We start from the raw sequence: 27,062 nt of genomic DNA on the forward strand, positions 1-27,062 counted from the left end.
TGATGCCTGTGTTAGTGGTTATTTTCACTAATCCAGAGGATTAGCCGTGGGACAGGATATCATTGGGTTTTCCATATGACACATTTAAATCTGCACCAGAGAAGAATCTCCACTAATAGGCCTTAAGTCAGAATTTAAAGGCCCCATGGCATGAAAAATGCAATTTCCGTTGTTTTTGCGTGATAGGGAAGGTCTCATAAATACTGTCCCATGCAATAAACCTGTAATAAATGGAGAGGTGCACACAGCCCAAAACCTTTTTGAAACCTTTAAAACACGCGGACTGCACTTCCTCCTTTTTGTGACGTCACACATAAGGCGACTCCTTAACAATTAACAATTAACAAGAACACATTTCCACTGATCCAGAGTCCAGTAGCAGCGTGCCTTACACCGCTCCATCTGACAGTTGGCATTGTGCTTGGTGATGTAAGGCTTGCATGCGGCTGCTCACCATGGAAACCCATGTCATGAAGCTCCCAGTGCACAGCTTTTGTGCTGATATATATGCCAGTTAATGCCACTGGAAGTAGCTTCATTTGCACAATCCTCATTATTTATTGCATGAAAATCCCTCTGTAAAGCTTCTGAATGTTTCTATATCTTTTTAAAGTGGGCAGGCTGTTGTCAAAAATTTGAACTCAAATAGTTCAAATAGCATAAAGTCGCTCCCATGCATAGGCACATTTGTGTGTGTGGCTCCAGTAAGAACTGGCGACCTGTAGCTACTGTAAGCTAAGCTATTATTGCTAAGGTAGGCCAGGTGGAGTTGTTTTTTTTTTTTTTTTTTTTTTTTTTTTGGTTTGGTTGGACTGAGATCGCAATCTTGAGGTGATTGACTTTTTGAATCATCCTGATCAGATTTTAACAAATGAGATTACAGACCCAGGAGCAGGACTACATTGTTTTCCTCAGTGCATTTAGTTTGGACCAGACTCTCTGCGGATAATGGTGGTTTGTCAACGTTATTAAAGAAAAGAAGATACTTATGCAACCTTTACGTCAGCTAATTCTCTTTCACTGCATATGCATGTCTTTTGTTTCGTGGAAATGGCAAGCTCCCTTCACCAGAGTATTTTAAACTGAAAAAAAAATCCACTTCTTCAATTGAATTAGGTTGAATTCATCCCAGCTGTGCATTCTTGTTGTTATTGTTATTGTTATATAAGACCACCTTTTGTCTTCATAAAACTGAAATGAACAACAAAGTCCAAGGCACATCAGTATGCCACAGTGAAAGGTTTGAATAGATCTGTGCGTGTGCAAGGTCAATAATTTCAGATAATTACCTAGCTTGGAATCAATCCAGTCATCCCAGTGACGGACAATTCTAATCACTACTAATGCAACAAATGTGTAATCATCTTCATCTTGTTGCATTCTTGATGAGAGCAGTGCACTCTAGGATGACAATTCCTATCAGCAAGGCAGGAGTGGGTTGAAGCGCATGCCAACAATGTCAGTAATACACCAATAGCTTTTCAATAAGCTCATATGATCCCTGTTGAGCATTTATGAGAAATCCTGAAATGGTATTTTAGACGTGTTTTCCATCATAATCAAAGCATTATGTAAGCAGTGATTAGTATTGTCTTTGGCATATAGGGAATGTACAGGCCATATCAGGAAAAGCAACCCATTTCATTACAGTTGCCATCATAAATACCACATTGATGTTTTGTAATATACATAAATTGCACATTCTCTGCACAAGTCAGAGCATGACATTTCTCTGTGTTCATAACATGTCTTGCATAAATTGTAATGTACACGTAATCACAACTGAATTATGTTTGAGGGACAACTACATCCATACATGTAAGTAATCGATGCTCTTTCCCACATATTTCCACATATAGTTAACCATGTTTTAATTCTGTTTTGTTGGTTTTATTTATTTATTTATTTATTTATATCACAAATCCATACATGAATTATGCTTAAAAATACACCAATTCATGCATGAATACCTCACAAATTACCAGGGATTAATATAAATTCAAAGTTTTTCATTCATGACTTCATGAACAACATATTAATTAAAGGATTAACTAAAGTAAGCACATCATAAATTATGATTTATTAAGCATGATCATGATGTATTTTGTTTGCAAAAAACCCCAAAACAAAACAAACAAACAAAAAAACAAAAAAAAGAAAAAAAAAAAAAACACAGCTTGAACCAAATCAAACCCACTGCACCACAGAACACGTCATGAAATCGGAACTAGTTAAGAATCACATATTCATGAGTTCATCATGTTCGTGGCCCTTCAGATAAAGTGATCAAACATGTTATATTTATTATCTAGCATGTTATCACATAGCATATAACAAGTTATGTTATAAATAATAATTTATGATAATATGCTTACTTCAGTCAATGCTTCACTTAATGTGTTGTTAGTGCACAAGATCACAAAAGAAAAAGTTACTTCACAATTATTACTGAAAATTCATGGAGGTAGATTTGTGTCGATGGACACAAATTGTCTTTTTTTATTTGTGCATAAGGACACAAATTAAATTTGTGCCAGTAAAGATAAGTTTGCCTTTTGCCACACAATACATCAAACAGCATTTCTTAAATTAGTAGCACATACAACCCACGGCTGCGCATCTAATACCCAGAGGAGGAAAAGTCTTGGCTAAGGTTTGGGAAAGGCTTGTTGTAATGGTTAAGGTTAAGAAAAGTTCATGGTTAGGGTACTTTAGATAATGTTAACTAGTTAACGTTAGCTATTTAAAAAGGAACATTGCTCTAGCTTGGATTTGAACTCAGGCTGGCTGAGTGAAAGGCATGATGACTGAACATGTGTCCATGAACACAACTTTTCCTTTACCAGAAGTGGCTAAAACCACTTCTAGAAGGGGCTGAATTCTGGTAGCTTTGCCCAACAAAACCATAGATCCAGGTGGGGAAAGGCGGAGTTTAAGGAGTTTAAGCATAAAAAACAGAAACTGGACACAGTCTTGGGCATGTTATGAAAATGTACACTGGCCTCACCTCAGATGAAGTGAAAGTGGTGTTCATGTTTTGCAAATGTACATATTTTACATTACGTTACTGTAACCAAGTGGTTTTTATGCCTGATCTTGTCCTAACTTTAACCTAACCTCAAAAAATTAGCAACCCTGACCTCAGTTTTGTGACTAAAATATCTTGATTAGAAACATCCCAGATAGCAAAAGTTGTTAAATCAACATTGATTTATGGTCAAAAATGTTGATTTTTGGTATCGGCCAGCGGGCTGGCTCTGTGTGACATGGAAGGCTCTGGGTGAGGCATGGCTCAGGAGGTAGAGCGGTCGTCTGATAACCGCAGGGTTCCCAGTTGGATCCCTGGCTCCTCCAGAGTGTGTCAAAGTGTCCTTGAGCAAGAATCTGAACCCCTCACCGCTCCTGATGGACAGCTTGGCACTTTGCATGGCAGCCTCTGTCATGCAAATCAGTGTGTGAATGGGTGAATGTGAGGCAAACATTGTAAAGTGCTTTGAGTGGTCAGTAGACTAGAAAAGCGCTATAGAAATGCAGTCTTAATGGACTGCATTTCTATAGCGCTTTTTGAAATGTACATGTAGATTACTATCAGATGATGGTTGAATCCATATTGATTCAGTAACATTGTTCAACTAAAATTGTAATGTAGATTCCCATCTAGATGATGGTTGAAGCAACATTGATTCAGTGTCAGCTGTGGTTGAAAATCCAACATCTATTCAACGTCAAACCGAGGGGACACTTTCTGTATAATTTCAATGTCGGGTTTCAATGTGGATTCCATATTTCTGCCTGACCACATTTCAGCATTGTTTCAATCATATTTTGCTATCTGGGATATTTGTGATACACAAGACATAAACATAATCTGTGACAAAAACATACTTTAGGATGCAGTTTAGTTGTACAGGAAGATAATTTTGAGGAGACAGGGCTGCTTTATGACTGAAGAATTATGTGGTTTTGTCTGAGAACTAAGGCTGAGGTCTGAGGGTGTCCTAAAATGTACATGTAGGAAAATTGTATACCCAATATATTTGTTTGGTGCTAATTCCACCATCAGAAACTTCAAACTGCACTTTTGGTAATGTCAGTGTTTTACTACTTGTTTTATTCCTGAAGAATACTGACCTGTCGAGCCCCACCAGTGCATGTATATCCCCTGTAATCTGATCAATGGTGAAGATGGAACCAGCTCCTTCTCCTGACAGAGTGTACTTCACCAAACTGTCCCCCTGGTCCATGTCAGTGTGGAGCTGTGGGAAGAAAGTAGCAGAGAGGGCAATATTTGGTCAGACTGTGCCACGTATTTATTTACTGATTTGTTCAATGTAGCTCTTTCAGTCACAGACTCCCTATACACTAGTGATGGTCGGATCGATGCCGAAGTATTGATGAATTCTATAAATTCTGACATTTCTTTCTCACAATCGATCCCCATGTAAAAACAGTGATTCTATGTGTTTTCTTTTAGTTTGTTTTAAATTATTGATTTTGATGTTTGTTTCTTTCTGTATCCGTATCTGATGCTGAAAAATAAAATGTTGTAGCAGAAGAATTACCTATGATGAGAACTGACCCACTTCTCCCAGCCGCCCAAGCACACAAACACAGTCACAGACACATACACAAAACAAGGCGGAGAGTGATGGCAGAAAAAATACTGGTGTACTGTTTGGAGCAATTTCAAGCAAAACAAATATGACATGTACCAAAAGTGAGTGAGACACTGTGGCAACATCCCAAACCTAATGAAATAATGGGAATCTACCATGCAAAAGAGCATGAGAGCAGCGGAGACAATCAGAGGTGGGGGAAGGAGGTGCCAGAGTCAGGCGGTGTTCACCGACAAGAGGCCTTTCAGAGGTGAAGATATGAAGAACATTTGTTGAATGTTACAGAAAATGTTTCATAATTGCTGTTATTAAACAGAAAACAAAGAAGTCTGATCTTCTGCAGTTTATTCAATACTAATGCGCAGGCTGTCAATGTCATTTGTGATTATCTTATGTATCTGTTGACCTTACATACAGTAACAGCAGCAGCACTGTGTCCAGTGGAAATTAATTGCTACTTATTAGGGAAATATTTCAGTTTAGGTTTCACTAAGCCTTTCCTAATATATTGCTGTCTAACAGAACATAATAACATAATGCAAGAGACCAATTTTATGGGGTTTACAAACTTTCATCCTCTGACTTTTTTTTTTTTTCACAAGCATTTAAACACAAGAGATCTGATGTTGATTCAGTGTCATTGATCTCACCTTTAAAAAATTGATTTTAACAAATATAATCATAGCTTTGTAGTTATTTGGTTTGGCCAAGCCACTACATATGGTCCCTCATGTGTCACTGTGTGAGGTCAGTTTGTTCAGTTAACTTGTGGTTTAGTTGCTGTTGTATTAAGTTTAGTGATATTTAGTTGCCCTCTTTTACAGACCTAGTAATTCAACCCAGTTTTTAATTTACAGCTCCTGTTTCATCATCCTCATTGCCTCACAGCCTGTTTCAAAACAGTCCCTCACCACCTTCAGATGTGGTTTGGGCGATCGGATCACAATCTGTCTTCACTTTATGTTGGGTGCATTTACACATGTATTTTTATGTGGTCAGGCACTATCTGAATGCTACCCCATCACCTGAGATGCATGTTCATATCAGTTGTACAGTCAGTTCATTGCTGAAATCAGCTTCATTGGTAATTAAATGTAAACAGAACCTACATCCAGCAACAAGTGCTTTACAAAATGACAAAATGTGTCAAAGGGGCAACAGTCACATTCGTGCATTTTCAACTACTTGCATAGATGGAAACATATTAGATATAGATATTTTATGCTCGTATGTAGATTTAACAATATGATTAATGTACACATCTCTCTTTTAAACAGCAGGTGGGTAGAGATGATAACTGGATCACAGTGAGAAAAACATCATCTATAGTCTGCCTATCTAAGAGATGGTGTAAATTAATTACATCCATGTGATGTTTTTGTTCAGTGTGATCTCTGAAGAAGAGCAGCAACTCAGAGTGTGGCATGGACTGATAATTAATTTAAACTGTGGTGGGCGTGGAAGAAAGATTCTAAATTCACAGTATGACTTCAAAACAGAATGGATGTTGAAATGAAGCTTGGGCTGTCTAATTACTGTAACACCGAGTTAATGGGGATTCAAGGCTTTCATTTAACGGCAGCTATATCCATTAGTGACTTCGCATGTTCCTTGTCCTCTACACTATATTATACAAATGATAATTTTACAAGTAATTGGCTGTAGTGGAGCAAATAAAGTTCATCTACCAGGTGCTGGTTTAAGAAACAGCAAACTGCATAAAAGACATGAATTCTTATGCTGGAATATTGCTCCTGCATAGAATTTACTAAGCTTCACTTCAGTATTTCACATCAGTGGGGATTTTGTCAACTCCAGGGTTCAGATTGTTAGATCAGATTCTGACGAAGACCTGGTATGTTGATTGAGAATTAATAAGTCCTGGCAAAGACCCAGTGGGGCCGAAACATTCAAGTGCACATTAAAGAGGAACCGACAAAGACCCCATGGGGCTGAAATGCTGATGTTAACATTAATAGGGGCCCAATCAAGACCAGTGGGGTTGAAACTTTTGATGTGAATTTCAGTAGGGGCCTCATGAAGACCCAGTGGGGATGAAACACTGATGTGAAAGATAATAAGGTCCTATCAAAGATCCAGTGGGGTTGAATCCTTGATGTGAAAGTAAATAAAGAGTTGACGAAGACCCAGCGGGATCAAATCACTAATGTGAAATTTAATAAGGACCTGAAGAAGCCCCAAATTGTGTCCAAACATTGATGTGAAAGTAAATAAAGATCTGATAAAGACCCAGTGGGGCCAAAGCAATGTGAAAGTTATTGACGATGTGGCAAAACCAATAGGGGTCAAAATGTTGATGTGAAAAAAGGACCTGGACATTGAAAGTTAATAACGGCATGACAAGAAAGATCAAGTGCAGTCAAAACATTGATGTGAACGTTGAGAAATTCTTAACAGTGGAGAATCATGACTTTTCTTTTATTTTCATCTGTAGCATGAACACAGCAGCACTTCAACAGAAGCATGTTCTTCTGCGTTATCAAAGCTAAAGTGATATTCACCCCTAGCATCATGAGCAAAACGGTTGCAAAAATGTCTGTTTATTGCCTGTTTATTTTTCACGTAATAGCTATCTGCTAAATAGCCAGATATCAGCAGGGTTTCATGAAGTCAAATTCAAAGCAAACTTGTTGGGTGTGTGTTGGGTTGTATAGTTCCCTGGGCAGTAAATTAGTCCACATGATGGTGAAATACCCTCATTAGTTGCTCTGTGCTCCCTTGGGCTGCTAATCCACAATACTGGATATGTCCCTCCTTTTCCTTCCATAGAGTAGCAAAACACTTTTAGCACATTAATGAATATGAATAAACTGGATTATGCCAATGTAAAAAAATAATGAGTGCCAGTACCCATTTTTGAGGGAATTAAATAGCTCGTTTCTTGTAATTGTGCCGTTTAAATTGAAAAGGAGCTCAGGTGCAGGAAAGATCCACACAGTAGTGTTGCAAGAAAAAAAGGTTGGGACAGTAAATGAAATCCACATAAAAACACTGAGCAGTAATTTTTAATTTTATTTTGACTTCTATTCGAAGAAAACAGTATAAAGGCAATGTATATCATGTTGTAGATAATCATCTTAACTGTTTTTGAAGATATACATGTATTGAGAAATACATTCCTGCAAAATGTTTCGAAAGTGAGAAGTTGAAATTACAAGGTGATGTGAAACAGGTGCTGTTAAACAGGTGAGACAATAATGTTATCATATATGAGGAGCTTCCAAGAAAGGCCTTGTCCTTCTAGAGCAAGGACCGAATAATAAATTAAAGGACACCAGTGAAATCTCGGTGTGTAAAGGGAACAGCTGCAAACCACTTCTGAATGCATATGATCTTTGATCCCTCAGACTTCCCTGTCTTAAAAACCTTCATGTGTCTGTAGAGGAACACTTTACAGGGAACACTATTTCCCGCTGCATTTACAGATGCAAGGCTTTCCAATGCAAAGCAGAAGCCATGCAGAAGCCTGATGAGTCAACATTTCAGAGTTTTTGGAAGAAAATTGCCGTTGTGCTCTCCAGGTCAAAGAGGAAAGGGATCATCCAAAGCTGTTACCAGCATCAGGTCCAAAAGCCAGCGTCTCTCATGGTATGGGAGGGTGTCAGTGCCCATGGATTGGATGACTTGCACATCTGTGAGCGCACCATTAATGCAGAAAGATACGGACAAATTTTGGAGCAACAAATGCTGCCATCCAGACTCTGTCATTTCCAGGGACGTTCCTGCATTTTCCAGGAGGACGACATCAAACCGCACTCTGCCCCGACTGCAAGTGCATGGCTGCATAAACACAGAATACAGGTGCTAGACTGGCCTGGCTGCAGTCCTGATCTGACTCCTACTGAGAATGTGTGCTGTGTTATGAAGCACAAAATACAGCAGCGAAGACGTGCAGCTGAAGACCTGCGTAATGGAAGAATGGGGCAAAGCCCCGCTTGCTAAAGCCAACCAACTGGTGTTTTCAGTGCCCAAATGCTTAAAGAAAGGGTGATGTTACACAGTGGTAAACACTCAACTGTCCCAACTTTTTTAGAGCATGTTGCAGTCATCACATTTGAAATGAATGTATATATTCAAAAAGCAATTAAATTCACATGGTACAACATCAAATCATGTGTTGTACAGTTTAGAATATAGTACAGGGTGAATAAAATTTACAAATGACTTTTACATGACTTTGCATATGTCCCAATTTTTTTGGAACTGGGTTTGTAATTGATTGAAAAAAATGGGGTACCGGGACATGTTTTTTTTTTTTTTTTTTTTTGAATATTGATATAATCTGCTTTGTTCACATTTATTAATGTGCTAAAAGTGTTATTTTGGCAGATGTTGTGCTATGGAAGTGAATGGCGAGACAGAAATCCAGTGTTGTGGATTAGCAGCCCAGAGGAGCACAGAGCAGCTGATGAGGAGATTTCACCACCATGTGGATTCCGATAACAACCAGGGAACTATACAAGCCAAGACTCTACAAATAATCAATTTTGCTTTAAAGCTTTTGTATTTTTTTCCAATAAAATGCTTCTTATTGCCATCACTGGTTGAAGACAACATGAGACTGCAACAATCTGTAGCCATTTCTATGGAGAGAGAGGCCTGTCAGTTGATTTCTCCAGAGTCAAACAATTGATTTTGCTGGGGATTAAAAAGTTACTTTCACCCTGTTTGACACAAGTTACTTTCACACATAAGAGCAGAGGAATCCAATCAGACTACCAGTTCAGTTTTCATCCCTCTCACCCTCTGACTCTTCAGCAACACCTCTCATCCTCCACTGGCCTCAGCAAACAGGTAACAAGAAGTGTCAGCTCAGCAGCACAGCAGCTGATTTTGCGCTGTTCCTACCTACAAATCCATCATTTTGCCGAGGATTATTTTTTACCAATCTAATGTAAAATGGGAAGAGTCAAGGGCTAGTGAAGCGTTTCAATCTCATGTGGACCTCAAGCCTCCAAATTGGAAGTTTGTAGCAACTGAGCTCTACAGGAACGTCAGCTGGGAAAATATGTGCTAACATATTGCTGCACCAGCCAGTAAGACCCTCATTTATGTCAGCTCCAACATGCAGAATATGATGATCTGTCTTTTATGATATCTCTACAGTTGGTATGCTGAGAGTCGTACCCCATGAGGGGAAGTAAAGACACCCAGCCCTACTGGAACATTTTACTGTATACATGCAAACCATAAAACTGCATTGTATTACAATTATTGACTTTTAGGAACTCTCAAATCTTAGTAGTCAAGAATAACACCAAATACATTCCAGAAAGGATCAAATGATGACGCAAGGATACAAGAAAGAGAGAGAAGAGAGTGGCAAAGAAAGGGAGTAAGATAAAGGAAAGAGGGAAGACATTGACAGAAACAGAAACAAAGATAAATGCGAAGATAAAAAATGAAGATAGAAGGGAAGAAAGACAGAAAGTAGAAGAAAGGAGCTGGGAGCGCAGCAGACAGCAGACAGCAGGTTTGATGCTTATCTGATTAGAAGCAACCAGCCTCAGCCTAGTCACCAGGAAGTGTTGGCATTTTATGTTTCTGCAAACCAACCAACAATAAAAAACTGAAAAGGTGGCACATTCCAAATTTTCAAGTCAAGGAGGACAAATGCTTACAGTGTTTAGGTAGCTCTCTGATGAAGCTCTGCGCCAAAACGCCAAGGTGATGAGAGCCACACAAACAGGTGAGATCAAAGTATTTTGTCCTTGATTCAAAATCTGAGATGTGCTACCTTTTCACATTTTTTGAATATGCCCACTGGATTTTGGGTCTAGCACTCTCTTTTGAGAATTATATTGTTGAGGCACAATATCCATTCCTACACAGTCTCCTAACGTTTAACCATGATGGCAAACCCTTCCTTAACACTAAACAAGTGCTTTTGGTGGCTAACAAAGCTAATGAAGCAAACAAAAGCAGCTAAAGTACCCAGCGATGCAATGCAATGTATTTTTGGTTCAGCAACACTGACATTTTTTGTTTTACAGAAATGTAAAATGGCAACATTTTATCCTAGCGACTGGGTTACCTGTCTGATACAGTATGATCGTTACATTAAATGACATCATTTATTGCAATATTAAGATCATTCATCCCGTTATATGTCTAGTCTACACTCCACCCAAATATAATGGGAATTGACACCATCGATTAAGAGGCTTGTGTGTGTAATGACTTTGGAAATGAGGCTGATATTTAGACCGATTGTTTCATTTGGCTGTAATAAAGCCATCCCTTCGTCTGTTAATTCATCACAGATAGATTAAAGTAACTCTCCAGCCTGGATTTGATGGATGCATCCCGCCTTCAAGGGCTTGCTTTTGTTTCATGACTCCTTTGTGCCCGCAGTATTAAGTGGTTGAAGGATAACTTATCAGCCACCTTGCAATACAATGAATACCAATGTTGACATTTTTAAAATGGAAACCACACTAAATGCATTTCTGGGTGGCCATTTCTCATGACACGTATGATAGATGTTGGTATTTAAATGACGAGCTCACACGTTGCACATTTGAACTCTTATTTTCATATAGTAAGAGTCATGCAGACTTATGATGAATGTTGATGTTCGTGAATTATGCTCTGGAGTGGCCACTTTGTATAGTAGTCATGCCTTGCTGTGACAGATGGATGTGCCATTCAAAAGGTCAGGCAGACATATGTAATGACGGAAATGAGGTGATATATCTTCCTTCCCCAAAAGGCCACAAAGCTGCACATGCATCCTGCCGGGGTCAAACAAAAATGCAGTCTGGGTGAAGCATTACTGATTATAGTAATACAATTAGTGTTATAATTATTTGGTTTGTTGCATTATGGAGAGCAAGATGTTGTTTTGGAGCCACATTAAAGAAAAAAAAAGATTGAGAATAAAGTTATAGTAGTACAAAAATACAGATATATATACGTATATATATATATATATATATGTGTGTGTGTGTGTGTGTGTGTGTGTATATATATATATATATATATACATACATATAAAATATTTGGGGAGCAGTCATAATATTATGACAATAAAGTCGTAATAGTATGAGAATAAAGTTACAGTGTTACGAGACTTAAGTTGTAAAATCATTCTTGAAACAAAATTTTTGAGAATACATTTTTTTTTTTTAGAATATTAGAGAGTGATGTCAAAATCCTATGACAGTGAACTTGTAATAATACAAGCCCTAATATTATGAGAATCAGTTTCATTATTAGCCTAGAAACGTCATAATGTTACAAGAATAAAGTCTAAATTTCCTGAGAATTTTATGAAAATAACCTAATGTTATAATTATGAGAATAAAGGTCGTATTTTGAGAATTTTAGGCTACAGTGAGGAAGGTTACAAACCAGAGCACGCCTACAGCTCAAAATGCTGAGGGATGTGGAAGATGTGGGTTGCTGTTTGTATTGTTTGCCTCCTTCCACACCACAAAATCTTAAAAACCCCTCAGTGCAGCTATTGCGTACAATACTATGGGGTTTCTGTACATGAAGCAGTACGTCATATTGCATTGGAGGCTTTGCTCTGGGCAGCACTGTTCCACTCCCTCAGGTGCAACAAACCACATGTCCTGCTGGACGTAACAGAAACAGCCTTATTGATGACCACCACTTGCTAGTTCATCTTCAACCAATGAGTTCATGTGGTTCGTTCTTCTACATAAATGCAGGTTTTTGCATAATTTCAGATTCCTACTTCCTGTAGTCACCTGGAGCCTCATTTATAAAACTTTGCGTAGGATCCATACTAAAAGTGTACGTACGCCCAAAAGCCGAAAATGGCGTACGCCCCAAAAAATCCAGACTTATAAAGCCATGCGTACGCACACCTGCAAGCAATTTCCCTTTATAAATCACAGTCCACCTGAAAGTTTGCGGACAAGATTGCGTCTCATCCTCCGCCCGCTACACGCCCACATTCAACCATAAATGGCCAATGCAAAGCACCTCATGAATGTTGATGCATATGTAAATGATACAGCTGACCAATGGTGTGTTACGGTTAATCATGGCAACCTGGGAGTGAAAGGCGGAAAAAACGGAATTTTACAGATACGGAAATCGAGGCTACTGGCAGGCTGTAGGCTGCAGGTTATAGCGGAAGAGTGCATCAAACTTATTGTAGAATTTCTACAATAAGTTTTTTTTTTTTTTTTTTTTTTTTTTTTTTTAAATTGACTTACCAAGACGCCAGCAATTGCGCACAGCGCCCACCTGCAGTCTGTTCCCTACACGGCTGTGTGTCACGATGAGGGAGTCATGTGTTGAGCCAGGCCATCGTGCCACTAAATTTGTCAGGTGCATGTTGGGGTCACATATGAGTTGTACATTAATGGAATGTGCATGTTTTCTATTAACACACACATTCATTGTCATATGGAGCTCTTATAGCAATATATGAGTGCAGTTAATTGCGTCGATCAAATCTGGAAAACCGGATATTGCTGCAAATTGCCTTTTATTGTTGGCCTGTTCTCTCACAGTGAAGGGAAATCTGATATATCGACTGGTCATATTAACAATGCCATCCAAGACGGAAGGCATTATTGCGCTTAGAGCCGGCTGCGATATCCCAGACCTATGGATAATGTCACAGAAATATCCAAGAGTGGCTTCAGGAAGAGAGTTGAACATTATATTGTTGATATTAAACACATAGCTGTCGGCCAGTTCGCGCTGGTAAGAGTCGGTTGCCAGAAACCCCAGGGTTTTAACACCTGTAACTGAACAGGGACAGCGTGGTTCCGCCCGGTTGGCCTCTCTGATAATGGACACAGTTCACCACACAGATCCAAGAGCATTGCTCTAGGGAATCTAAATCATCATGGGCCAGGAAATCTTCATGGTCTCTGAAATCTTGTTCCCTCCTGATCCTCCCATTTGCACAATGTTCCAGCAGTGCCAATGCATCCATCGCACAGCATTACGCACGAGTGTCACCACGGTATTTATATGTTTACAGCAATTAGACTGCTTGCCTCAAAACTTGTCACAATTTACATTTCAATCTGTGATATCCACCACCCTGGCATGATTTGAAGACAGAAGTGTGACAGGGGAACGCACTGTGCTGCAATTGTTTAATGTCATTTGTGTAATTTGTCAACCAGTGATACTAATTTCATCAGTTACACTTGTTACAATATAGTTTTTTTTTTTTGTTTTGTTTTTTTTTTAATGCATGTTCCTTATGCAATAGTTATGGCTCAGTAGCGCGAGCACAAATATCACTGCTGTTTGGAATGTTTGTGATGAAGTGGATTTACAATTAACATTTGATATGGAGTGTAAATAAATGTGTGAGACGAATCATGATGCAGTTTGGATTCAATTCACCATCTGCGTGGCCAAATTCCCCTTGTCTCCAAGATGTGCGTAGGCTTACGGATGGTTCAGAATTTACGTGGAGGACCGCACATTTTTCCGTCAAGTTTTTTTTTTTTATAAATCACAACCTTTGCATGGAAAGTGGCGTACGCCAATTTCAGGCCCCGTTTTGTGCGTACACAATGTTTATAAATGAGGCCCCTGGTGCTAACCCACTCCTCCTATCCTGAACTCTGCAGTACGTCGTTCCCCTTCTCCTCTCTCATTCATGGACTACACAGCACTCTGCCTTCATGTTCATGGACTTTCATTTCCCATGTCCCCCCACCCCACAGCGCTCTCTACCTTTTTTTGGTGTGTTTATAATACTCATTTATTCAACTCTGACCAATATCCAGATTATTGAGCACTGTCCCTTAAAAATTATTTTGCCACACAACTCACAACTAAAATGTATTCTCAATTTCATTTCGAGGAGAACATATTTTGTCACAGATTATGTTTAAAGAAAAGCACAGGGCGACAGAGGCGAGGAAAAAAAACTTTTAAACAGGGCCAAAAACCCGAAGCAGAACCCGATTCTGGGTGGGTGGCCATCTGCCTGGACAAGGAGGGTTGAGAGATGGACAGAGAGAGAGAGAGAGAGAGAGAGAGACAGAGAGCGAGCAGGGAGGAGCAGATTGCAGGGAATAGAATGATGCAAGTTCAACATAAGGCTGTATAGTAATACAATGGTGATAATAGCAGTAATGACAATACTAATAGTGGTTACAACAGTAGTAATCATAATAACACTAAGAGCAATAATACTACTACTTCTGATAACAGTATTAGTAGTAGTAGGAACAATGATTGTAATACTAATAATTGGAGTAATAACACTATGACTAATGACAACTAAAATACATATTGTGAAATGGGTGTTGATGAGGATCACGGGGAGGCAGCAGGTGCTTTGACACGGATGCAGACTCTAGAGCTCCAGAGGCAGAAATACCTGCTGACACTTAGACGGAAGTGCCTTAGAAGGAATGGAGAGAGAATTATGAGAGAACATGGCAGATGGCGATAGGAAGGGAAGACCTCATGCAAGACAGAGAGGCTCACGATAGCGATGCGAGGAGAGCATGAGCGATGCAAGTAGTCTTCCTGACTGAACATACGGTTGAAATTACATTTCAGTCATGAAAGATTAGTATTAAAATAAACAAGACCTGCGGAGCGAGAAAACATATTTATTAAGCCAATGAGAATAGGGGGATAGGCTTGTGAATGGCAGAGCCATTCGAAAGTAGAGAGATGATGGTACCTTGAGAATTGGCTGGTATCCATCCCCCTAAAATAAGGAAACTCAGGGCAAATCATTCGACCTGAAATAATACAATGAGAAAAATAAACGAGAGAGAAGAGCTGGGAATAGGAGACTGCTCCCCATGACATAGAGCATCAGCTGAATAGCTACAGGAGATGGCTCCCTGGAACATAGCAATAGCTAATCATTAAAGAGGGCGGCTTCTCTCAGACATAGCTGTATTGCTGAGGACGGCTCCCCAGGATATAAGGCAATAAGGTCGCGAAAGGGGACGGCTACCCTAGGGAATGTGGTGAATTTTTGGGGACGGCTCCCCAGGACTTATAGGAAAGCTGAAATGCTGTAATGAATGAGAGAGTAGGGAAAGGGATGACTCCCTGAGAGCTGGAAAAGAGAAAAACGTGGGTAAATTGATGGGGACCGTTGCACAGCTGAGATAGCTGAATGATAAGGCCTGAGGTAAGAATTGAAAGCTAAAGAGAACCAGCGACCTATTTGTTGCAGGGAAGCTGAGGAGAGGTCTTGCATGGCAGAGGAGGTAGTTGCGCCAAATGTAAAAGAATGGCTGGAGAATTTTTTATTAAACAAGTTACATGATTTCAGGACTTGATTTAAATGGTAGGTAAACCAGGCTTTTCTCATGGGACCAGAAGAACTAGTGAAAAAGAGAGGAGAACATGTAAAGGCACAAAGGGTGCTGCAAACCAGCACTTACCATAGAGTGGCTTTAGAGTGTAGAAAAATGGAAGCGTAAATGAGGTGGAAAACTATATCAGAAAACCAAATGTCAAATGAAGGACTGAAATTAGATGAGGAAGTAAATCACCCAGCTCTGAGCAAATCATAGAATACCAGCAAAAATACTGCTTCACGAAGCGAGTTAATGTAGGGGGGGAAATGCCTTTGCAAAGAGCAGAAACAAATTGATCTTTACTTTACTTTTTGAATGAGATTAGAGATTATGAAGATTATAACAGCAGACTGGAGATTTTTGAGACGTATGTCTCAGGTGGGAATGTTAAATGTGTCAGTGATGAGGTGACAAAAGGAGCTGTTGCAGTGGTGTGACTCAGGAGGTAGACACTGTTGTCTGGTAATCAAAGGGTTTCTGGTTTCTGGTTCCTGGTTCGATCCCCGGCTCCTCCAGAGAGCATGTCAAAGTGTCCTTGAGCAAGACACTGAACCCCTAACCTCTCCGGAAGGGCAGCTTGGCACCTTGCATGGTAGTCTCTGCCATCAGTGTGTGATCATGTGTGTGAATGGGTGAATGTGAGGCAAACATTGTAAAGCACTAGGAGTGGTCATCAGACTAGAAAAGCACTATAGAAATGCAGTCCATTTTCCATTGGGGTGGTGTGACAGCTCTGCAGCCAGAGCTGGAATATGGATGGGAATGGAGGGATGATTCTTTAGAATTCCTTGTGTTATGACATAACACTTGCTACCATCCTTTGCTGGCTGTGGTTGGGGATGAGGAGCAAAGACCTGGCGAGGGTACACTAACCGGGGTTGTGCATCCTTTTGCAGGTGCCATAGGAGGAGCTGGAATGGCAGAAGCAAGGGAGTTTGCTGGGGCAGGCTGCAGTGGTGGTGCAGGAGCCAGGGTAGGAAAATCTGAGAAATCTGAAAAAAGGGAAAGTCACCAGATGGAGGCAGGCCCGGAGGCTCTCAGGGCAGCATTTTAGATGTGCATCAATGGAGGACAGAAAGTGAGAGTTTGCATAGTTGTCAGGAAGGAATTGTCGGTCCCAGGAGGGAGGTGGAGGTTGAAGGGGGTGGAGAGGAAGGAGAAGCAAGGTCACAGCAGCGTTCTGAAGCTGGGGCTCTGGCTGGAGATGATTTCCTGGATCTTCTCCTGCTGCAGGATGGCAGAGCAGGATCTGCTATGGCAGCTAAATCGAGCAGTTGAGAGGCTCGCAGCCTAGAAGAGGGAGAAATGCCCTAGGTAGGCTGTGATGTCTGATACGTCAGGATGAGACTGGCTCTGATCCAATGATCCACAATGCAGGAACTTCTGCAAACAGCAGAAGGTGGCAAAATTGAACTGAAATGAATTGACACTTGCACGAGGTTGATCTGAGTTAGACATGATGTATATGCATGATGAGTCAGATCTGAAGGACAGCACAGACATGAATGACTGATGTACATATATGAACTGAGTGACAACTAGGTAAATGGGAGGCAGAGATTCTGATCGGATCTAAGAGATGATTGGCTTTATCTGAGGGGGCCTTAGACAGAAGTGCCTTAAAAAGGAATAAAAAGAGAATTATTAATGGGCCCATGAGAAAAGTAAATGGTAGAGAATTACAGCACAAGAGTGGGTTCTTACAGAAAATGTTTCCAAGAAAGACAGACTCAAGCAACTTTTGGCAGATTGTAAGAATTGGTAAAAGGACAGGACACAGCCTGTAAGAATAAAAAAAAAAAAAAAAAAAAAACAGACACTGTATATAAGTGGTGCATGTCACCCACTGATCAACCAGTTACTAGGAGGGACACGCAAAGATTCGGACACGAACACTCTAACAAGTCGAGCAATCCTTCACCAGATTCCAATTCCACTAGCCTCCATTCTGAGAAACAGAGAGCGACATGTCTATGATCCTGAACAAAAAGAGGGAATACAAGGCGGCTAATAATTTGACAAAAGTACACTGTGAGGAAGTTCAAGCTTTGAAGGAGGATAAATCCAATAAAGGGGGTGCTATTGTTATACCAAATGAGGATGCATATGACCAGGAGATGAAACAACAACTTTCCAACAGTACAGAAAATTGCATTCTAATCCCACTACTGAAGTTAGAAAAGATATCCAATGTAGAATTAATGACCTCCTGGAATAAGGTGAAATAATTACACTTGAACATTCAAATATGACTGTCTAAGTCCCAGTTACGCCAGTCTTCTGAAACATTTACAGATATCCCTCCTGGTAGACCTATTACTGCTGCTATTGGATTTCTTACAGGAAAAAAAAAAAAAAATCAGCTTTTGTGTGTATTTCATACAACCTCTGGTTACCACACATTTTTCACATACTAGAGACTCCATGGATGGAAGAGGTGTCTTGATGATAGTTTGTTTATATGGATAGGACTAGAAGGGACTAGGACTACAATTCACCATGTCACCTAGTGCACATAAAATGAACTTTTTGGACATACTGACAATTAAAGAAAAAATAGACCAAAAACTGATCTATAGCATAAACCAACAGATAGAAACTCTCTGCTTCAAGGTGAATCGTATCACAAAGCTCTCTCAGAAAAAAAAAATCAACTGAATCAGACAGATTTTCAGAAAAATGAGGACTTTTAGAACCAAGCAAAAGAGCTAGAGAAAATCATTTCAGACTATAAAGAGGTATAAAGAAGGATATAAAGAGACTTGGATTCCAAATTGCTCGTAACATTTTTGTCTCCCAGCTGAATGCCTTGCTCCTACTAGACCAAAAGTCACAGTGGTTTGTAGCTTGAAAGCTATAGAGAAAGCTATGAACACACTGGCAACACTGGCAAACACTGGCATATTCAACATTTGTTCTGCATTTGTGAGTTACTTCCTGTGTCCAGCACCCATCCAACTGGGCTGTGGGATGTGCGTGACATTTTCTTTCCTTTTGTATCCTCTCCTCAGTCAGCCCTCAGTATTGCATAGTGGATCTTTAAGTAATGTAATGTACCTCCTCTTCCCCAACACTGCTGGTGGGAAACCAAAGAGGATATAGACTCTACATCTTGAGGACGTTTGATAATTTAAAAAAAAGATCTAGAGAATGGCAGTCACACTGAAATGTTGCTCACATCAGACATCATCTCAGATGTAGAACTCAAATAGTAGTTTTATTGGTGGAACAAAAAATACGTCCAAACCAATGATGTTTTAGGGCCGAGGCAGGCTGAGTGCTTTCCTAAACGGCAGTGAGGAGCGTTCTGTCCAAGAAAGCTGGGCTCAACAGCATCAGCTCTTTCCCCTCTCATGTCCCTCAGGTATTCTTTGGTATGAGGCATCACAGACAAGCCCGGTACAGCATATCATTAAAAAGTTAAACAATTACTGGCGCAGAAGACCTTTTCCTACGTTCTACCTGTCAAAGTGCTTGTAAAACCACAAAAGAAACAATAGACTGGGTGGTCGTTGTTCGGAACAATAGTCTGCAACTTTTACTCTATGGTTTCTTTTCTATCATGCCTGGCTAACACACACACACACACACACACAACCTTAACTAATCTTAGCCTATAAATACCTAATTTTGTTCCAAAAAATGTTCACAATGGGTACAGTACAAGAGCATGAATTCCCCACCTTCCCATACAGCAACACACACACACACACACACACACACACACACACACACACACACACACACACACACACAGTTCTGCTGGGCTTGCATTATGAATAATATACCCTCATTTGTCACAGATGATCAGTAAAAAGAGAAATCCAAGGAGCTTCCACCTCAATTGCTCGAGTAACCAGCAGTCAGCAGACCGTTACTGTGTGCGAGTGAGTGTGGCACATGACTATTCAGTTTTTATGCGGTGTGTATTCTGTGACGGTGCAGTGCATCTGTCCTGTCCACAGTAAAGTAAACCTTCCTGTAGAGGCGTCTCTGAAGTGGAAGAATAGCTTTGAGCGCTTTGAATGTCTTTGTTTTATTCATCAAAACCGTTTACTTCACTTCCATTCATTTCCGTCCCCACCCCACGAGCTGCCAGGTTATATCCACAACTTTTGCACTTAAGGAAAAAAAGGGCATACATTCCTCAGTATTTTAACAGTCTGAAAGTCTTAAAGGAATACAGCAAGTATTATTATTATTTTCAAGTGATTCTTTTTCTCTTATATGGGCAATGGTCTGATCGATGTTTTATTCAATGATGTTCTTTGAATTCTTAATCTTAGTCTCTCCTGATTGAGATAATAGCCTCCATTGTAATATGTTGTTAGGTCTGGCAGTTCAGCAAATTTATATGCAATCCCATACTTTATTGAGTTATCTATAACTAACTTTTGCCTGACTACACTGGAAAGTCATTGCACAGTGGATGAATATGCATATGTGTGTTCCGTTCATGTGTGAACACACATGAGCGGTGCGTCCACGACGAGCAAAGTTTTCCAACTGCCTTTATATCAAAAACCAGCCGGTAAGAGTGAGCAGATGGTTAAAAAAAAAAAAAAAAAAAGCGTTCTGTTGGCAGTGAGAGACGCGATGCGAATCACATTCAGTCTGTCTGCTCAAACTGCGTCTGTTACCAGTCAAGTTTAGCAGAAACTCTACCAACTATCAGTGATTACAGACCGAGGGAAGAGCGAGCTGAAAAAACACCTGACCGCTACTGAAGAGAGACGCCACGTGAGCTGTCACACCTGAGTGAGTGACAGAGAGGCTGTCACTGTGTGTGTGTGAACTGCACAGCTGCAGTGAACTGTGTGTATGTAAGGGAGGGGCGCTGTGTGTGACTGGCCTATCACACAACGTGGACACAGTCAGCTACCCAGTGAGGATTTTCATTCATCACGAGCACAGATATCGACTCATAGTACTCGGATCATACTCGTACTCATTAAAAGTGCTTTATCCCTACCGGATACTCGTTTCAGCCGAGTATCCGGCTCATCCCTAGTCTTTACCATGGCGTGTGTTCATATACCCAATGAAAATACCTGAGCAGATCATTTCATTTCTTCAAAATCACTGGCAAAAGAGCAATTACAAAATTAGCCAAAAACTGTACATATACATATATAAATATACTGTGTGTGTGTGTGTGTGTGTGTGTCTGTGTGTGTGTGTGTGTGTGTGTGTGTGTGTGTGTAAGTGGTGTACAAATAAATAATAATAAAAAAAAAATGCTTCTGCTTAAATTCTTAAACCTGAGCAAATTCACTTGGTTTCCTTCAAAAACATGGGGAAAATGGCAATGACAAATTAGTAAAAAAAAAAAAAAAACTACAAGAAAAAGATCAGAAAATGAACTGAACAATACAAAAAAATGTAAAACATAAAACATAACTGTAAAATTACACTTGTATTTAAAAAAAATAAATAAATAAATAAATAAAATGATTTATGATGTATCTGTTTAAATAACATTACCAGAAAAAAAATCCCGAAATTTGTCAGGAAAAAAAGAGAGCCAATTACTGGCCTTCTAGTTATTACTGGATTATTTTAGTGATGTTAGTTTTAGTTATTTGTGATTTCTACATACCATATAGACAAGAGCACAATAAACAAATGCTATCAGTACCAGGGCTTGTCATTATTCCTTTATTCAGCAGGGATTGAATGTCCTGAGATGTGGTCTATATAGTAAAAAACAACTCCACGGCAGTATTTGAGAGATTTCAAAAAGCCCTTCTATATATATATATATATATATATATATATATATATATAGGTGCTAAAAAACTGAGAACATCAACTAGGAGTGAGTCCTGTTAACTAAATATTATTGTTCATCTGAGGGTGTGGGATCTGGTCAGTAGTGAGAAGTCTGGTAACATTTGTTTGTGTTGTCCCTTTATCGATGCAAATGAATAATGTGTTCTGGTGCTGAATGAATGATTTTTTTGTTGTTTTCAAAAATGCCTCTGGTGAATAGATGAGGTTAATATTAGAATATTACAATACTACTAATATTACTAATATTCAAAGTCTTTGCTCTATGCTGCAGCATAGGGGTAGGCATTCATATTCCATGAATGGCAAAGAGTGTGCAAGTTTTCCTCCAACCAAAGATTACACCGGGAGATTTCACCCTTCAGCACAGCTTCAAACAAATCTTCCTACTATGACAATTTTATTCTTGTAACAAAATACAAGGTGATGATTTCCAAGAATTTCACAAAGATTCAATTTCTAAATAGATAACAACAACAAAAATTTATTTCATTATACAACCTTGTATCCTTGTATCCTTGTAAAAAACTGTTCTCAAAGCCCTTGACACAGCTAGTAACGTAAAAGCTTTTCTTTGTCCAGGACAAAATGGCAGCAGAAGGTGGACGCAGGAGACATGTCCTCCAAACGCTGAATGACAGTGAGCTAATAAAGCGCCACAGATTAGATCGGTCAGGGATAATGTTTGTGGTTGGTCTCATTAGAAATGTGCCCACATCTCTCACTCAACAAAATGAGGCTATTGTGGCCGAAATTAAACAGTGCAGTGACAGTCCTGAGCTGATGATTTGGGTCTATCTAAAACCTCCATCAGCTGAATACTCACACAAAGAATTACAGCTCTTTCACAGCCTCATATTGTGGTGCACCCTGGGAGCCAGCTAAACAGCATCTATGGATAAAGCACACTTCCCCACTGTTGTCAGAGTTTCTGATGCGGCGCAAGTCTACATGGGAGCATATACTTTCATCCAACAAAACTAGCTGTAAAGGCTTACAAATGCACGTCTGCAGTTGTACTGGTGTCTTGAGCCATTTTCTAATTAAACACACTCCCTTACTCACGGGATCGCAGTTAGCTGTAGGGGTGCTCCATTTGGTCATGACAGTTGGTGGCAAAGGAGTAGCAAAGCATTTCAAAGGAGTGCAGGCAGAGCCCTAATAGCTACTGCCTCTTACACAAATTGTGTAACTGTAGCTGTGAAAAATGAACCATTATTGGGTCTTCATCAAACCCAAATTTTATACTCATCTTTGAGATGCTGCAAGCATTGTAACAGTAATCCAATCTTTGAGAAGCAAGCTTAATCCCACATGCATCTATCAAGTTCATGCCCATGCACAGGTGTAGTACTCTGGTCAGTTCGTTACTTATGCCTCTGCTCATTTGGCTGACAATTTAATTAAAGTTTTAATTGTGAATTTACATGTTAATTCCAGTGGAACATACAGTGGAGCGTACTGCGTGTCAATCTGCCTCCCAGTGCACGCTAGTCATGGCTCCCTGGAGGTGTGCCTTGAGTTGTCACTTTGACCATTTTATTTAAGTTTTAAAAACTGTATAATACAAAAATGCACTGGAACTTCAAGAGGACCTTCGTGCTTGGGAATCCGCCTCCAACTGCATGTCTCACAGCTTCTTGGATAGATGGTCCCTGCAGGTGTCTTACCTCTTACCTCGTGTTGTAGCTCAGTATAACCTGACTGATCTATTCTGTAGCGCTTTATTAGCTCACTGTCATTCAGTGTTTGGAGAACCTTTCTCCCGCCTCCACCATCTGCTGCCATTTTGTCCAGTATGAAGAAAAGCTTTGTAAGAGTCCTCCTCTCTGTGCTTTATGGGTTTTTCCATTACCAGTTGTGATGGTTACTGAGACATTGTCAGCCTAGGCTGTTGGGATACTTCCATCACAGGTTAGTTTCACAAAACCTATGGCAATGTCCAAACATAGTAGCTTACGATGCAAGCTATACCTTCCTGCAAGTAAATTACTACATACTGTATATGATATCTGTGAAACACAAATATGTATAGGCTTTGGGGTTAGGGGCATCTAATCAAGGGTATAATGCCTCTACATAATATTATATTTAAACTAAGGGTCTAATGCCCCTTCAATCACAATCATTTTCTTTAGTAAAATGTTATAGGATGAAGAACACCTTCAGGAATGTCTGTGCAAAATGCCAAGATGAAACAAACAAACAAAAAAGTAAAAAGCAGGTTGTGCATTTTCATCTGATAGAGCTGGACAGCCGTGTGGTTTCTCCCTCTGCTCAGATCTTGCGATCTTGGCAAAGTCAATTATTTAGCCAACCAGCACAGTTTCACCTGAACATTTTCCTAATTGAAAGGCCTTCATTTATGTCCAATCTGACCACTGATCACAAGGAAACATTTTTGTGGATTAAGGCTGGGGATCAGTGCAAGAACAAACAAAAACTTATGGTCTGAACTAAGGAAGGAAAGACGTTTGCCTAACGAAATCTTTTAATCAGTCCCTCCACCTTTCTGCCCCCACTCCACCATACAGCTCCATCTATGACACTCAGTGGGTTTACATGGACAGCTGTAATTTGACAAAAGTCTTTAGCTTGAAGATAAGATTTAATTGGACTAATGTTGTTGTCCCAGTATACATGACCAAGTCAAAAAATGATTTACTGACAGAAGCAGCCTGTGTCAGACGATCTGACAAAGACTTTCTTCAGGTTAATGATAAAAAGACTTTCTTCTGGTTGGCCTTTTGTGTCACAGCAACCATAGCAACAACAGAACAATAGATAGGAGTGAGCTACAGAAATGTAGAATTTGACAGCACTCTACATTTTGTACATTCCATACACTTTAATTTCAGTACTTATGAAATCCCTGGTACTTAAGGGGATGTCTGAAGACCAAAGATGACGAAGTTTGTTCCTGTAGTTTTCTAACTTTGCAAGCTCTGCTTTGCTGTGCGTTCAACATCCGGGTCAAATACCTGTGGTGCAGAATCTCTAACCGTCAGAACATGCACAGAATGTGTAGGCCAAATGTTGACCGATCAAATTGATCCTTGATTGCATTTTCTAGGTCTGTTAGTCAAACTCTGAAACAATCCAAAAAAAAAAAAAAAAAAATGTGAAGAATGAGTTGGTACAATTTCAGTTGGACTACCGTATTTACATGACGTTTGAAAGAGTTGATTCATTGGTTGTAGCCGAATGGAGACTAACTATTAATATGCATGTAAACCCACTATCAGTGTTTCATCCACTCCCTGCGAAAAGTTGCTCTGAAACCTGGGACTCCTCGCTGGGACATTTTAGGCTACGTTAGGTCTCTGAACAGATCTGCTGAATGTTTGTGAATATCGAGTGTAGTCTGCTTGGAATGACAGCCAGCAGACGGCACACAATCGCCTATTCCTGCTGTAGCTCCTTTTTTTTGAGCGTGACTCTTGCTCTGCCATAAGCCTATAAACCTGCCTGCCTCAATAAATCCAGCCAGGACTTTTAGTATTCAAAGCTCTCTCCGAAACCAGCAGTGCCTTAAGGTCATCTGATGGCCTCCTCCTCCCTCCTTACATCCCCACTTCACTCCCTCCAAGCAGCCTCGCGTCCTGTGGAGATTATCAAGCTGTGATCCTTCATGTTATCCCCTATTAGCACCAACTGACGATTAATCAAGGGTCCTGGGCACCAGTCCATTCTGGCGGAGTGTTACTGGAGCTTGGCCTGCCCAATCTGTCTACCCATCAGCCATTGGGCGGCGAAGGGGATCAAGGTAAATTCCAAGGAAAATCCACTTTAAAACATTTCAACACTGCTGGAAAACTGTTACAGACTCCATTGCCGTATGGTCCCAGAGCTTATTTCTCTGACTATTGAGAATGGGATTTGACATTATCATCTCTGTCACTGTCTCTGTTTATTGCCTATAGAAGTGCAACAAGTCCACACACCAAGAAAAATTGAATTAATTTCATAATTGTGAGACTAAAGTCAGAATTCTGAGATCAATCTCATTTTTGTGTGACTCCAATCCTCCTCCATATTGGGCTATTCTATTTCTGTTACCATTTTCACACTTTTTTTTCCCAAGACAAAGCTGTCGGTTTCTAACACCTTGCTAAACAGCTGCTGCCAGCTCAACTCCAACTGTTCCAACTTCTCTCTTGCAACAGCAGCAAACTCGGACAGACACTCCTTTTCTGGTCATCTTTAAAAAAGTTGACACAATAGCCAACAAAAATGACTAATGCAGAGACTCAGCTGCTGTAGCTTATCTGCTCCAAAGTGTTTAGCTTGATTTTAGCAAAGCAACAGCTTTGACTTGAAAATGGTTACAGAAATCAGATATAGTAGGATCTCGATTATCTGCTCTGATAATCAAGTGTCTGATAATCAAAGTTCTTGCAAACAGCTGCTGTTTTATTGGCCTGCATGCTTGTTATGTAGGGCCTGATGTTTGTACAAATCTAAACGCTGTTTGTTCTCCAATAAATAAGTCTGTTATTGATCGGACATTTTGTTCCTTCACTCATGTGTGTGCACCACATGATTGAGTGATACTATTCTTGTCCCAAAGTATAATTTTACTACCAGGCCTGCATATTTATTATGTAATTTACAGGCTGTTTATACCACAAAATGTGAGGTACTAAAAAATTCACAACAAATAATCAAAATCCATCCAATTTGAAGTCATCAAAAACCAGCAGTGCTGCTGCTGTTAGGAAAACTAATGTGGAGGACTTTATTACAGTGATGTAACACTGGTGTGAAGAAAGTTTGAAGTCTCTGGAAGTTCATTTTCATAACGTAGTGGAATGAATGGAAACCAATAGCTGAATAAAAGGGATGAAAAAAAATACAACAAGTGTTCTAAAATGCTTTGGGAAAAGCTTAGCAGAAATGTGACATACAGTATATACATGTAGATATTATGCTTAACATGCAAAATCTCTAAGCCAGTTAAATTAATTAATATGAATATTCCACCTTTAAAGTTGCGAACTTTTATTGCAGGGGAAACAAATTATCTCAGCAGCAACAGCAATTACTGCTCACCACCACGTTCCTGTTGACAAAGAGAACCTGGAAGCTTTGTGATTCTGAGTTTGGTAGAGTGAGAACCAAAACTGAAATCTTACTGCAGCAAGATGTTTCCATGCCACAGTAACCAGTGGCAGTAAACCAGGCATCTTAACCATGGTTTCTCCTAATCAGTGTATGAGCCTGCCTGGTAATTCTAAGTTAGTCATGATGTTTAAGAAATCCCTGTGTATGGAAACACAGCCAGTGTGTGACCAAATTCTCTCCCTCTGTCTCTCGGCCAGCTGGAGCTTTCAGGCCTGCTGCTGAGAAAAAGCTGCTG

The 27,062-nt window shown here is 39.9% G+C and overlaps 1 protein-coding gene across 8 annotated transcripts in view; it reads right to left on the minus strand.

Annotated features, from left to right (window-relative positions):
• cdh12a (cadherin 12a) overlaps positions 1-27,062 on the minus strand; it is a 107,820-nt gene that overhangs the window by 75,888 nt on the left and 4,870 nt on the right. For all 8 annotated transcript variants that reach the window (XM_030075195.1, XM_030075192.1, XM_030075194.1 and 5 more), the window contains exon 2: positions 4,132-4,256. In XM_030075195.1, the coding sequence (XP_029931055.1) occupies positions 4,132-4,256 (125 nt within the window). The remainder of the gene's footprint in view (positions 1-4,131; positions 4,257-27,062) is intronic.

This window comes from Myripristis murdjan, chromosome 17 (genome assembly GCF_902150065.1).
Source record: "Myripristis murdjan chromosome 17, fMyrMur1.1, whole genome shotgun sequence".
Lineage (NCBI taxonomy): Eukaryota > Metazoa > Chordata > Actinopteri > Holocentriformes > Holocentridae > Myripristis > Myripristis murdjan.